A 14,059-nucleotide genomic window follows, 5' to 3' on the forward strand; every position below is an offset into this window, starting at 1 on the left:
AGGGGGTAATTTGGGTAAAGTGTCAGTGGCCTGACATATTCTTGAAGGTCAACTGGAGGGCGCCCACTGTTCCATTACTCATTTACACTCCCTGAAGCAGCGCTGTTACTCAAAATGGAGGTAGATGTCAGTGGAAGACAAATAAGTAGGACCAAAACATCCTTAGTTGACTCTTTTTGAAACTGGCCGCTGGTTGAAGAATTTTGATTTATAACGTGAGTTCAAGTTGAGGTCCACAGTGACCCGCTGTACGCTAGCATGTAGCATTGATTAGCAGCTAATAATAGCCACAGGAAGCGGCGGCTTGTTGGTTGCCGAGGAATACATTCACACTTCGCCAAGACACACCGCGTGTGAACTCTGCTAAGTTTTTTCCCCTCTTCGTTTGCGAACATATCTGCACTCTCGATCCACCTCCTCCTCCCTCGCTTTTCACAGCCTCCCCAAGCCCTCTTCACACCCGACCCGCGGATCGCTACCGACATATGCCGCGTTAATGATGAACCCGTGCCAGGGCGACGCTCCGACGCGCATTCCGGATACTTCTAACGAGGGACATTTACATGAGTACTGATTACGAGGTACCTCCTCGCTGGTGCGACATCTGCTCACATGCTAATGGACCGTATGAGGAGGCCCAAAAACGGTGTCGATAGCGCAAGTGTGATATACGCTCTCTATGTGTCAAGATTCCCCCCCCCCCCCCCCCAAAATTGTGTCAAGGACAGTGTTGCCAAGCAGTCTCCTTGAAAAAAAAAAAAAAATCTGATTACGATTTCTCTTTCAAAAAGTAACTTAGTTACTTTAATTGATTACTTTATTTTAAAAGTAACTAAATTATATTACACGTTATATTACTAGGTATATAAAGTAAATGTTATCAAACAAATTAAAGGTAGACAAAATAAACCCAACTTACATAAATCATAGCCCTCGCTAGGATAACGTAGCACCAAACTTAGCATAGCATACTAACGTGGCACGTAACGGGGAGGCACGATACAGATTTGCCTTCCTTAATTGAACAATTGTACATAGACCAAATGGTGTTATGTGAAATATGACATCATTTAAAACCCTGCATAACTCAATAAACTGCTCTCGCGCTTTCTTGCTCGCTCGACTGTGACGTCATCAAGCTACGGAGGACCCACAAAAATAGCACCCGCTTCGCTCCACTGTCGAAAAACATCAACAAAGGAAGTCTGTTTTACATCGTAAATCATATTTATCGTTTGTCTTGTCCAGTACGTCCAACAGGTCTTGATAAGTTAAGACACCATCCAGGTGCCAGCCCGTGTGATCGATTGATGAATTGATTGACTGGAGTGTTGTTACGCAACTCGTCGTCATCACTGGCATGCTTAAGCACTCAAGTGGCGTTTCCGTGAAACCAACACCGGCGCATTGACTTTGATTTACGGACTTGATGGCAGGCGTGCTGTGCCCACCCACATGGCAGAAGAAGGGGGGGGGGGGTCGGGGGGTGTACTGGGGGGAGGTTTTGGGGGATGCTGTGCAATGGAAAGGCACAAAACACGAGGGAGGTGGGCGATATGAGGGGGAGAATCAGTTATGAATGACTCAAGGAAAGAGTTTCCATTGGTGAACGCTGACTGACGTTTCACCTGTTTAGCAAACATTTTGCTGCCAGGACATGTCAGACTGATGAGGCGGAAAAAAACATGCGTGACAAACAATAAAGGGGATACCATTTTTGGAAAAATGGAAATTTGGGCTATGTGGTCAAATTGGTCCCAATTTTGAAGTTTGAATGGGTTGAGAAATGCAAACGGAGAAGGCTAATTCAATATAAGCGCAGTGAGGCTGTGAGGTCTACAAACTTGGGTCAATTGGTGGAAGTCAGGATTCAAAGCAAACATGGTGAAGCAGCATTTAGGTGTTATGCTGCATGCAAATGGTATAAGGTGCCTGCTAAAGTGAAGTCAGCCCCAATTATAAATGCTTTTAGGTTAAAAAATAATATATTTTTTACATCAGGTTACATATGTCTTAATTTGAGAATTTAATTATGGAAATGTGTTTTTGTTTGTGCCCCGATTACAAGGTTATTTTAGTTGACTAAAACTAACTAAATAACAAAAATTCCCAAAACATTTTCGGTAACGAAATAAAAGAAAAACGAAAATGCTTTTTAAAAAATGAAAACTAACTGAAATTATTTTATATTTACAAAAGTAACTAAAACTATAACTCAGTGAAAATGTCCAGTTTTCGTTTTTGGTCATTTATTTAATACATGAGCCTTTGGGGTTGATTTTAAATGTGATTTAAGTATATTTATTTCAATATGAACTGGAAAAAAGGACGTTTGAAAGCATGTCGCGCAGAAGTGACGTCATCTAGCAACACTAAATAGAAAAGCACCTTCAGATGACATCGCTCCTGATCTGACAATTTTGCGTGTTTGACCTTTGGCTCTAATGGCTTGCCTTGCCTGCTTTTTCATTCAATTCAGCCAAAACGCAACGCTAGGTATAAAGTGCGTTGCTTCATGGTGTTTAAAGTCATACGCATCATTTAAAAAACAAATACTAAAACTAACTCAAACTAAGCATTTTTGAAATAACTAAAACTAAAAAAAAATAACAGAGGCGCCCTGAAAACGAATTAAAACTATAACAAAAATAAAAAAAACTGAACTATAATGAAAATCCCCAAACTATAATAACTTTTTTTTTAATCAAACGTGGAAGAAAATGGCTAACATGTAAAACATCTCTATTTGATAATTGGATCGAGAAAAAAAGCAAGAATTTGGGAAACGCGATGGTTGGCTTTTTAGGACTGACACGATTGACCTCGTGTGACGCGCGTGCACGTGCAGCACACAGGGGGACACACCTCCGCGATAAATGTACACATCGCATCCTTGAGTTTGCATGAGAGCGTGCAGCCAGTCAGTAAGTCAGTCAGTCAGTCAGTCAGTCAGGCAGGCAGTCAGTCAGGCAGAACAAGTCATCCAGTGAGCGTTCGGAGGATCATCCCGACCAAGCGCTCCATCCCGTGGTTCGGATGCGGACGCGAGACTTATGACTTTTGTGGGGGCTACAAATGGGCGGCACGGGTGGCAACCTCTACCTCAGCATGTTAACCGGCGCCACCGAAGCGCACAGCTTGCCAAAGACCCCCGAGGTCGTCAACGGACACCCGCACCGCAAGGACCCGGCCGAGCTGAAGATGGGCATCCAGGACGCCGCGCGTTTCTACTACTCGGACTCCCTCGCGGGCGGCCAGGACGCCCTGGCGCTGCAGTACCACTCGGACCAGGCGCTCGGCGGCTTCGGCGCAGCGCAGCCGGCTCGCTTTTACGCGCAGACGCTCGGCGGCTGCGCGTACGCCGGCGCGGACTCGCCGCCGCAAAGGAGCGCCGCCGCCGCCCGGCCGGGCTACGGCGGGGACGGCTTCCCGCCGGTGGGCAAAGACGCGTACCCGCCGTCGCCGGACGGCTACGGCGCAATGGCGGCGGTGGCGGCGGCGGCGGCGGCAGCGGCGGGCTACCAGCGGGCCGCCCTCTACCCGCTGCCCGGCTTGCAGCTGTGCGGGAAGACGCAGGCGCTGCTCAACAACTACCCGCTGTGGGCAAAGTTCCACAAGTTCCGCACTGAGATGATCATCACCAAGCACGGCAGGTGAGACGTTTCAAAAGCTTCATCAATAAACACAACTTTGCCTGCGTAATTAACAACTTTTTTTTTTTTTTTTTTTTTTTTTTTTTTTAAAGTTGTTCACTTCAGATGTCAAAGTTTTCGAAAAAATAAATAAAAGAGTCATCATGATCGTAAAGTTGATATTGAGGCATCGATTGAAGCTTCCATCGTCGTGCGCAGGTGCAAAAAATGATTCAATAATCGAATTGTAATAGTCGAGGCGTGTCAGCTGTAATGAATAATATTGAGGCGCTCAAATATTTGACATTCTTCATAATCATATTCAAAAATGCAAAACGTAACTATAATAAATTGCTTCAGTGTTTATGACGATTAAAATAATGATAGGCATTTATGCTAATTATTATAATGATTTTGTTGAGGCATAGAATGATAAATACTTAACTCAATATATGATATTTAGACATTTATGCTTACAGTGCATTGTTAAAACACACAAACAAAATTGTCCAATTCAAAACGTGAAGTGACTAAATTAAGTTGATTCTGTGTTGAAAAAATGATCACTATTATAATTAATAGGACGATTTTGTGACATGCTCGAAGCTTCCAATTCAAAGGTTGCCGTAGAAATATTTGATATGTGTGTTTAAAATGATGTCATAATAACTATGACGCTGATATTTAGACACTTGTTGGTCTGTTTGAAGATTTCAACTTGATTTATAAATTAAAATTTAAATCTCCTTTTAATATGATAATTGTTAAATTAATCATTACACTTCAATTATTTAAAAACATGACTTTTGAGGCTGGCAACATTTCATTTCGACTTGATTTCACGACAGTTTTCAAATGTAATTTTCGCTTTTGTGGAGTTCTTCATATTCTCAAGGCCTCTCATTCATATCAACTCTGAAATGTCAAAGAAGAAGCCAAAGATTATTTTCCACTTCCCCGTATATACGACTAAAAATTAAATATGATGACACACACAAAAGAAGCCGCAAAATGCTTCCAAATGTTCTCAGCAGAAAATGCAACAATGGAAAAAGATGACAAATTATATCAAAGACACCTGCGAGGAAAGCCTTTTTTTTTTTTTTTTTTTTTTTTTTTTAACCTTTGACTAGCCTTAGTCATATGCGAGTGTGTCAGCTCGTGATTCAAACATGCGAAGGAGTGAAGTCCACGAAAACCTCCTGAGAGCGAAAGTTCACATGCAGCCCTTCACAAGGTGAAGCGCCTTTGAAGCTGCTTTGAGGCTCGCCGGCTCCTCGCCGAGTGGACTTTGACACGAGTGCACATTTTAAAGAAGTCCCAAAAAAAAAAAAAAGAGAAATCATTTGCGAGTCCACCACGAGCGAACCGAAAAGATGCAGAAGAACCAGAACTTCTTTGAGGAAGGACTTGGAACTCTCACAAAGTGTGAGCGTTTTTGAAAATTCTTATTTGTCTAAGGCTAATCAAAATCAAATTGATGTCGCGATGTTATAGAATGCAATTTTTTCAAAGGCTGCAATTTGGAAAAAAAATTTTTTTTAAATTATTATTATTATTATATTGCTGATATCAAGTCAAATTTGTCATATCTCCAAAAGCCTTACTTTTCAGCCCCCTTAAAAAAAAATGTTGACCCATTAACGTTGCTGCTCAAACAGAGCAAGTCATTTTCCAAAAAGGTCAAAGGCCAAAAACTGAGCAATTTGACCTTTTTTTTTTTTTTGCCTGAAATTTTAGGTGTGCACACCATAAGTCGACTTTCCGAGTAAATATTCACTCCGCTCATTTTCACTAAATTACTGACAAATGTCAGCAACAAAAAATAATCAAAAACAATAGAAACATTTTTCTTTTTCTTTTTTGAGAAAGAAAAAAAAAAGTAACATTTGGTTCTAATCTTCAAATTTACTGTCCGAGATGAAAAATTTACTTTTGTTTTTTGTTGAGTTGTCACAAATTCTAGTCGCAAAATGTCACCATTTACGAGCAGCCCGAAGCCACGAATAGTCTCGATTTACGGAAAAAAAATATGAAGTTGGCCAAATTTTGACACACGCTTCCTTCCGCCCAACGTGCCAATGACGACACATTCTGTGAAATGATTTTTAATACTACTCAATATTCTGAGGTTCTGTCGTCATTTTCAGTTTCACAGGTTGGATCCTGGTCAGCATGTTTAGGTTGTCTAATTAATAATAATTAATATTTCATTCAAGATTTTTTAAAAACATTCACTACAATGGTGGTCAGAATCCGTCTGTCAAATTGAGCAATATTTCATGCAGATGCACAATTTACTTTCGGAGTCTTCTTTTCATCTCGGAACATGACTGTGGGATGTTTTTGCGGGAGGTGAGAACAGGTTTCATCCTTGTGCCAAATCCAATTTTAAAAAAAAAATCAAAAATGCTACCAATATGCTCAAAATGGAACTGAGCCTTGATCATCTTAATCATTTGTGCATTTAACTTAAAAATTAGGAAAAAACTGAGTTAGCCAACTGTGAAAAAAAATCTCAGAGCATTTCGTTGCGAAAAATGAAAATGTTTTTTGGGGTCTTTTAATTTTGTCCGGAGGTGTTAAATGACAAGAAAATAAAACAATTATTATACTGTACATGCATATGATTTTTTTTTTCCTGTCATAACAACCCACTTGGGAGAACCAATACTACGATGTGGCCACTGATGAAAATACTGTAAGTTTGATGACCTTCAGAGAAAAGTTCAAGATCAAGAAAAAAATAAGATTTTTCTTTTAGGTGTCTTCCCACAAGAGTTTCACACTCAAAGTGGCGAGTCCGAAGTGGGCGCCTTTTCTATTTTAAGTCCTCACTGATGATAATCAAAATGTCAGTCATCATGAAAATATTTCATTTGAATATTAGGAAGTCTTCTGTCTTCTTCTTCTTGTCCCCCTCCCGGAAAAAAAAAAAGCAGAAGTGCGACCGTGTCAAGCTGTGACAGTCACTTCCTGTTCACGCTTCGTCTTCGCAGAAACGGCGAGCGAGCGCAAAACAAACGCTTTCTACAAGACTCGCACTCAACCATATTGACAAACCAAACCGCAAGTTTGATGTTTAATAAGCATTATTTTCACAAAAAGAACCCCCCCCCCCTCCATGATATGGTGGCGCCAAAGCACTCATTTTGTACTAGACAGGGACGCTCCTCCCCTCATCTCGACGTAGTTCCAAGGCATCATGACGCCCTCCCCTCACTTATAGCTCCTTAGCACAAAGATGCTACAAGATGGCGCCAAAGCACTACTTCTTCCTGTTAGACAGGGCTTTTTAGCGGCAAATGCGAAACGACAACACTAGGGGCTCAATGCAATTTTAAAATAATAAACACAAATAAGTCCAATGGATACCCAAAAAATGTCAGTGCTCCAGTCAACAAATCCCTTCTTTTTTTTTTTTTTTTTTTACAAATGAACAACTTATCATCTACAATATAAATCAATAATTATGCCAAAAAATCTCAAATGATCTTGAAATAGGTCTACTTCCTGTTTTCACTTTTCTTCTTTCAAATTTACAGTGAAAATACGCTTAAACTGGGCAGATAAAAAATGTAGTTCTAATACTGTAAAAAAAAAAATTATATATATATATATATATATATATATATATATATATATATATAAAATAAAAAACATGTAAAATAGCAGGAACGCGAACCCCCCCCCCCCCCCCCCAAAAAACGCAATTGAGTGTTACTATTTTTATTTATAAACAAACATAACAAAATTTGGCATTTTTGGGAGGTTGTGCCGGATTATTATTATATATTTCAAATAATTTAGCTACATTTAGCTATGTGGCTCAGCACTTGTTTTTGGATTTACCTATTCACTTTTTTAGAGATATCATCAATTATATGCGGAATTCCTGCTATTCAACAATCCAGGCCCGGTTACGAGGAGGGTCCTTCAAAAGATGTCTCACCTTTAAGGGGTCCCTGAACCATATATAGAGCTCCGTGTTAGCGGGTGGCGGCAGCTGCGGACTGGCACGTCGCGGTCACAGACGATCAGGCGAGCGCACGCGGTGACAAGAAGCCGACCTGAGCCCCTGTCCACATGCATCAGCGGGTGCGCCGGTGCGGAAGAGTCCTCTCCCCTCCCGCCCGACGTCCACTTCCTCTCCCGTACATTCCGCACTCTGCCGTACCAGCCGGATTGTTCCTAAATGTCAGCCACGTACTTCCGCCGCGTTTCCCCGAGCTCTTCGCCGTACTGCCAAAGACTTGCGAGCGTCCGCGTTGACGGACGAAACGCCGTTGAGTGTTAGCGTCAAGCATCGGTTCGACGGAAGATTCGTAGATTTGATTCCCAGTGGATGGCCTTTCCGAGACGCTCCTGCGAGGATCACAGTTTCTTTTGTGAAACAAGTCAGTGATATAAAAAAAACACGAAAACCATCATCGCACACGACACAAAAAAATCATGCCTAAATATTTACATTATAAAATGAACCTACATATGTCTCTTTCTGTAGGCGTAAAAAGCAGAATGGGAGAGAAATGAAACGTTCAAAATTCTTCAGCAAAAACTAGGCTGAACTTGAAATACTTCCTGTTTTGACAGTTTTTTTTTTTCAAATTTTGTGTCAAACAGTGCCACCATCTCGTGGCTAATAATGGAATTACACCCAAATGAGTTAGCTAAACGGTACCGCAAAAAAATCCTGCAAATCTAGAACCCGCGATGTTGTTGGGTTTACTGTATTTGTATTGCTGGGTTGAAACACAATGGCTGACCTGGCGTCTAACGCTACTTACTAGCACAGTTTCAACTCCAATGTAATCAGTTATGTAGTGACAACGAAACATTAAAACGACAAGACTCCAAAATGGCCGCCCCTCAGGTGCCTCGGCGACCAGCGACAAACGCTTTCCCGCCTTTACACACCTCACTTGTTTTGACGCCGCCAAAGCGCCCGAGGGAACAATTAGATTCATTTGCATAAGCACGTTTCACATTTAGCTAAGCAGCGCTGTCAACATGCAGGAGAGTCACACGTACACAACTAGCGTAGCTTGTCGAGTATTTTAAGCGAGAACCATTTAGGATTCAAATGCTAACCATCTGGCTACGTTAGCAAGTACTTTAACATCTTGTACGGAGGCCAGTTGTCACAAAGAATGATGTTTAGATTGTTAAGTGAGATATATTTAATGTTCTCTTACAAACATCACAAAGCGAGCACCGTAAATGTCGAGGATTTAACGGTCCTAAAATATTGAATGCGTAATATTGCCCTAAAATTGGTTCATTAAAGTTGATCTGTTTTTATTGATTGATACATTTCTAGGTAAATAATTGGTTTATTTGTTTATTGTAGTAATAAAATACAAAAGTTAGTCAAATTTAAATACCTACGTATACAATGGAGATATTTTCATTCATTTGTTTATAATTATAATTACAAAAAAAATATTAATACGACTTAAATGTTAGAGTAAATCATTTTATAAATTCAAATATTATATAATACGAGCAGGCCCAGCTGTTGGTTTTAAAATTCAAATGTAGCCCTTGAGCACTAAAGTTTGCCGACCCGATTTCTATCTATGCAGAACTGCCATTATAGTTAGCTTAGCTTAGCATGTAGTATTAAAGAAGGCTAACCTGTACCAAATACATTCTCCTCGACCAATCCGTTGGTTTTACTCAGTAAGAGCTAAAAAATAATAATAATAATAATATTTTTTAAGTTTTGCTAGCTAGCTTTTAGCTTGTCTACGTTAGCCTGTAGATTAGCCCACATTAACGAGAGGACTATCTTCCTCTTCAAAATGTTCCACGATTCTTAGTAAATCGTTTGTTTTCTTTAATTTAAAAAAGAAGAAGAAAAAAGTCAAATGAAAAACATTTTTGTTGGACTTGATCGAGTGGAGCAACAGCATGACACCAAAAGACCTTCTATTCCAGTCCAAAACAAAGTAAAACAAAAACAAATGCAGAGTTGGCAAATCCAGGTCCACAAAGTAAAAACCCTGCCACAGTTTGGCTTTAGCCCCAGGTGCTAGCTAGCTAGCTCCCTAGCTAGCTCCCATGGTGCTTGTTTACATTTTAGCTAGCTCGCCTAGCTGGCTCCCATGGTGCTTGTTTACATTTTAGCTAGCTCGCCTAGCTAGCTCCCATGGTGCTTGTTTACATTTTAGGGAGCTAGCTAGCTAGCATCAGGGGCTAAAGCCAAACTGTGGCTGGATTTTTACTTTCTAGACCAGGATTTGCCACCTCCAGATAATCCAAAAACACGACTGAGTACTTAAGCGAAGAAGCAACCAGACGTGCGGCAAACATGGACTGGCCCAGGTGGGCTGAGAATGAATGTGATTGGCTGGCACAAGAGGGAAAGGGAGGGGCTAAAGAGAGCAGGTGAACCTCAAATTGGAGCAAAAGGACCTTGCGAGGACAGCTAGATCATGTAAAAATACGTACCGGTATTTTGTCTTGCCAGGAGGATGTTCCCATTCCTAAGCTTCAACATCAGCTCGCTGGACCCGTCGGCCCACTACAACGTGTACGTGGACGTGGTTCTGGCCGACCAGCACCACTGGCGCTACCAGGGCGGCAAGTGGGTGCAGTGCGGCAAAGCGGAGGGCAACATGCCAGGTACGATCACTACTCGGATGGCGGATGGGCGTCGTGACGCTCGGCCTGACGTGTCTTTCGAGACTACTTAGTCATGTCGTGATTGGCGCAGGAAACAGGATGTACGTGCACCCCGATTCTCCCAACACGGGCGCCCACTGGATGAGACAGGAAGTGTCCTTCAGTAAGCTCAAGCTCACCAACAACAAGGGCGGAAGTAACAACGTGGCACAGGTACAAACACTGCACTTGCACTTTCTAGTTTAGTTTTTTTATTTATTTATATAAAAAATTCATTTAACACAATGAAAAAAAATTGGGAACGTGATGTGGTAAACTGCTACAGTATAGCGCCATCTATTGCTGTGGAGGACTTAATTTGGGGTTTTTTTTGCCTTAAATTTTGTTTAAGTACCTGATACACTGGTATCGGCCCGATACGGACCCTTGGTATCAATATTTGCTCATCCCTAATTCTTACTATTAAGGTCATTTTAAAAGCAGGATGAAAATTTGTTTAATTTAAATTTACAAATTTGAATTAAATAATATTTTTAAGCCTCATCTAAAACGGATTAGTTAGTGTGTTGTTTTTTAAAGAAAAAGTGGTAGGGATTTTTTTTTTCAAATTTGAAGCACAATGTAAAATTGATTAAATGCAATTTTTTTACTAAATTACATTAATTCAACTTAATAATAATAATAATAATACTTAAATTAAAATACATTAAAATGTATTTCTAATTAAATTACATTTTCAAATAAAAATAAATGTTTGTAATTTTATAAGAGGTATCTAACATTGATTCATTTTAATTAAAAAGAGATAGGTAAACTATTAAATTGAATTGTAATTTTTAATTTGATAATATAAGCATAATGTAATTGTAATTGATGGTGGATATAGATTTTAATTTATTTCCATTAAAATTTGAATTTATAAGCAGTTAGGAACAAATGGGTGGAATTTAGTTTGAATTCAAATTTTTGTTTAATTTTTAAATGTAAATAAATGCAAGTGGCATCTAAAATTGATTAACTAGAATTGTATTTCTGGTGAGAATTTAAATTTGATATTATAAGCAAAATATAAAATGGAATAATTTGATTTCAATTTATTGTTTGATTTTATATTTATTTGTAATGTTTTTTTGTTTTTTTTATCCTAGACGTGTAATCTAAATTAGATTTTTGTTTTTTGTCCTTGAACGCGCAGATGATCGTGCTGCAGTCCCTGCACAAGTATCAGCCGCGTCTGCACGTGGTGGAGGTGAAGGAAGACGGCAGCGAGGACGCCTTCCACGCGTCCAAATCGCAAACTTTCGTCTTTCCCGAGACGCAGTTCATCGCTGTAACCGCCTACCAGAACGCCGACGTGGGTCAACATTTCGGCCGGCAGATGAAGCAGCATGATGTTCACCGTCTTGAAAATGGAAAACTAATTTCTCTCGTTTTCTCCCCGTCTCACAGATCACGCAATTAAAAATAGACCATAACCCTTTTGCGAAAGGTTTTCGGGACAGTTACGACACGTGAGTATAGTAAAATATTTTTCGAGTGGATATAAAAAGTCTACACACCCCCGTTTTTTGTGATACAAATAAGGGCAAGATAAATCCTTTTAAAGCTTCAACTTTTTCAAATCTTTTTGAGTGGTGATGTAAAAAATAATCAACTGAGATTGTGGTTGCATAAGTGTCTGATTAAACCCAAATAAAGTTCAGATGTTCTAGTAGGCTTTTTTTTAATCCACCAACAAACAGCATTTAAACAAGGGTGTGCAGACTTGTTATATAGATGACTGGATTGTATTGTACTCAAAAGGACGTACATACAAGTAAGTATGCTTTGCGATTGTGTGCTACAAAGCGAGCAACTGGTGTCTGCTTCGACAGGATAAGCACAGAAAAAAAGATGAAATACGAGATAAGATTCTTGTTTTCATTGTGGTCAAACAGACAACACATGATGGAAACAAGATAACGTGACAAAGAATTGAGGATGCTTAGTCAATTTTTAACCTTGTCCATTTTTAGGACAGTAAAATAATTATATACGTATGTTTTTAGTAAACCACAAAAAAAAAAATGCTAACTTAACAAATAGTGTAACAATGTTGTTTTTTTAGTAATTTCTAGCAGAGTAATTAAGTTAGAGGCGAGTACAAAGACTGGCAAATATATTACATAATATTTCAATTTCAGTCAGATGAAGCAAATTTAAAATAAGATTTTTGTTGTTGTCAATTTGTGTAATAGAGATTCATTTGGTGCAGAGTACAAAAATAATGGCATTTTATTTAATAATGTATTTATTTTTATACGTATATATATATATAATAAATATATAAATAAAATAAATAAATAATATATCTATTTTATATATAATAGATATATACATAAATAAATTATATATATATATATAGATATATATAGATATATACATAAATAAATAAATTATATATATCTATTATATATATATATATATATATAATAGATATATAAATAAATAAATAAATTATATATATATATATATATATATATATATATATAAATATATACACACACACAACCACAGTGCACTAAAGTTTCCTTTGAGGAGATACTTGATAGATGTTTGAGGTTTATGGGCAGGAAGTAACAACTTTTCTTCCTCTTTCCCCTGTCGTCTGTCTAGTTTGTACGCGCCGCCCGACCCCGAGCGCCTCACCCCCTCCCCCACGGAGAGCCAGTCACTCCTGCCTGGGGGCTGCTACACTCCGGGCTACCTGTCGGAGTCATACATCAGCCCCCTGCCCCAGAGCCGCTTCTACGGCCGAGAAGCGGCGGTGGGCGGCCAGCAGCACAAGGACCCTCCCTCCAGCCCAGGGCCCCACTGGTACCTGCAGTCCCAGCAGGCCGTGGCCCCAAACCGTCTGGACTTTGCGTCGTCCTTTGACGGGGACTTCTCCGGCAACGCCATCTACAAGCCCTTCCCCCTGCAGACCCCCCCGCACCTCAGCTACTACCCCGAGCACCCGTTCGCCTCCAGCAGCGTGTCCACCACGGCGGGATGGTCCCCCGCCCGGGCCCCGCCCCAGTATCTAGCAAGTAAGCCGGCCCCAAGCCTGGCTTGGTTCCGCCCGCTGTCCTCATCACCGTCATCGCCCGGTAACGCCAGGCTGCATCCCGCCCCGCTGGAGCCCCTCCCCCTGGCTGACAAGGGCAAAGACGAGCAGCACTGGCTGGAGCCGTCCTCGGTGAAATCGCCCGACTCGGCGGACTCTGCCCCGTTTGAGGGCGGCGACGTCAAGAAGAGGAGGGTGTCGCCCTACACGTCCAGCACTGAGAACTCGCCTCCGCACAATCGCGGGGCACAGCTGTGCGACAAAGACGCCGATTACTTCGGTTATTACACACACTGAGCCGCAAGTCTTGCACCCCCCCCCCCAAGTTCAAATCCAAGTTCAGAAAGTAAAAACCCTGCCACAGTTTGGCTTTAGCCCCTGATGCTAGCTAGCTAGCTAGCTCCCTAGCAGGAAAACGAGCGCCATGGGAGCTAACTAGGGAGCTAGCTAGCTAGCAACTAAGGCTAAAGCCAAACTGTGGCAGGGTTTTTACTTTCTGGACCTGGATTTGCCACCTCTGCATACTTGAGACGGCAAAGTGTGTACTAGTACATGAACCTTAAGATGGATATCAAGCATATGGGATGCGTGACAATCATAACAGAATCCTTATTTGGCCCAACTGATCTTTTTTTTTTCTTTCTTTGGCTTCATATGCCAAACAAACTGATCCAATTAACATATCTTGTCCATTTTTAAAATGGAAAACACTTGA

At 40.5% G+C, this 14,059-nt stretch overlaps 1 protein-coding gene across 1 annotated transcript; it reads left to right on the top strand.

Annotated features, from left to right (window-relative positions):
• The first annotated feature begins 2,920 nt into the window (after window positions 1-2,920).
• tbx21 (T-box transcription factor 21) lies at window positions 2,921-13,656 on the top strand. The gene is made up of 6 exons (XM_086064475.1): window positions 2,921-3,653; window positions 10,105-10,259; window positions 10,351-10,472; window positions 11,455-11,613; window positions 11,709-11,770; window positions 12,915-13,656. The coding sequence occupies exons 1-6, from the start codon at window positions 3,076-3,078 to the stop codon at window positions 13,639-13,641; spliced, it is 1,803 nt and encodes a 600-aa protein (XP_085920601.1). The 5' UTR covers window positions 2,921-3,075; the 3' UTR covers window positions 13,642-13,656.
• Window positions 13,657-14,059: the final 403 nt, after the last annotated feature.

The sequence above is a fragment of the Leptonotus elevatus genome, chromosome 20 (genome assembly GCF_054856555.1).
Source record: "Leptonotus elevatus isolate MCC_2025b chromosome 20, RoL_Lele_1.0, whole genome shotgun sequence".
NCBI lineage: Eukaryota > Metazoa > Chordata > Actinopteri > Syngnathiformes > Syngnathidae > Leptonotus > Leptonotus elevatus.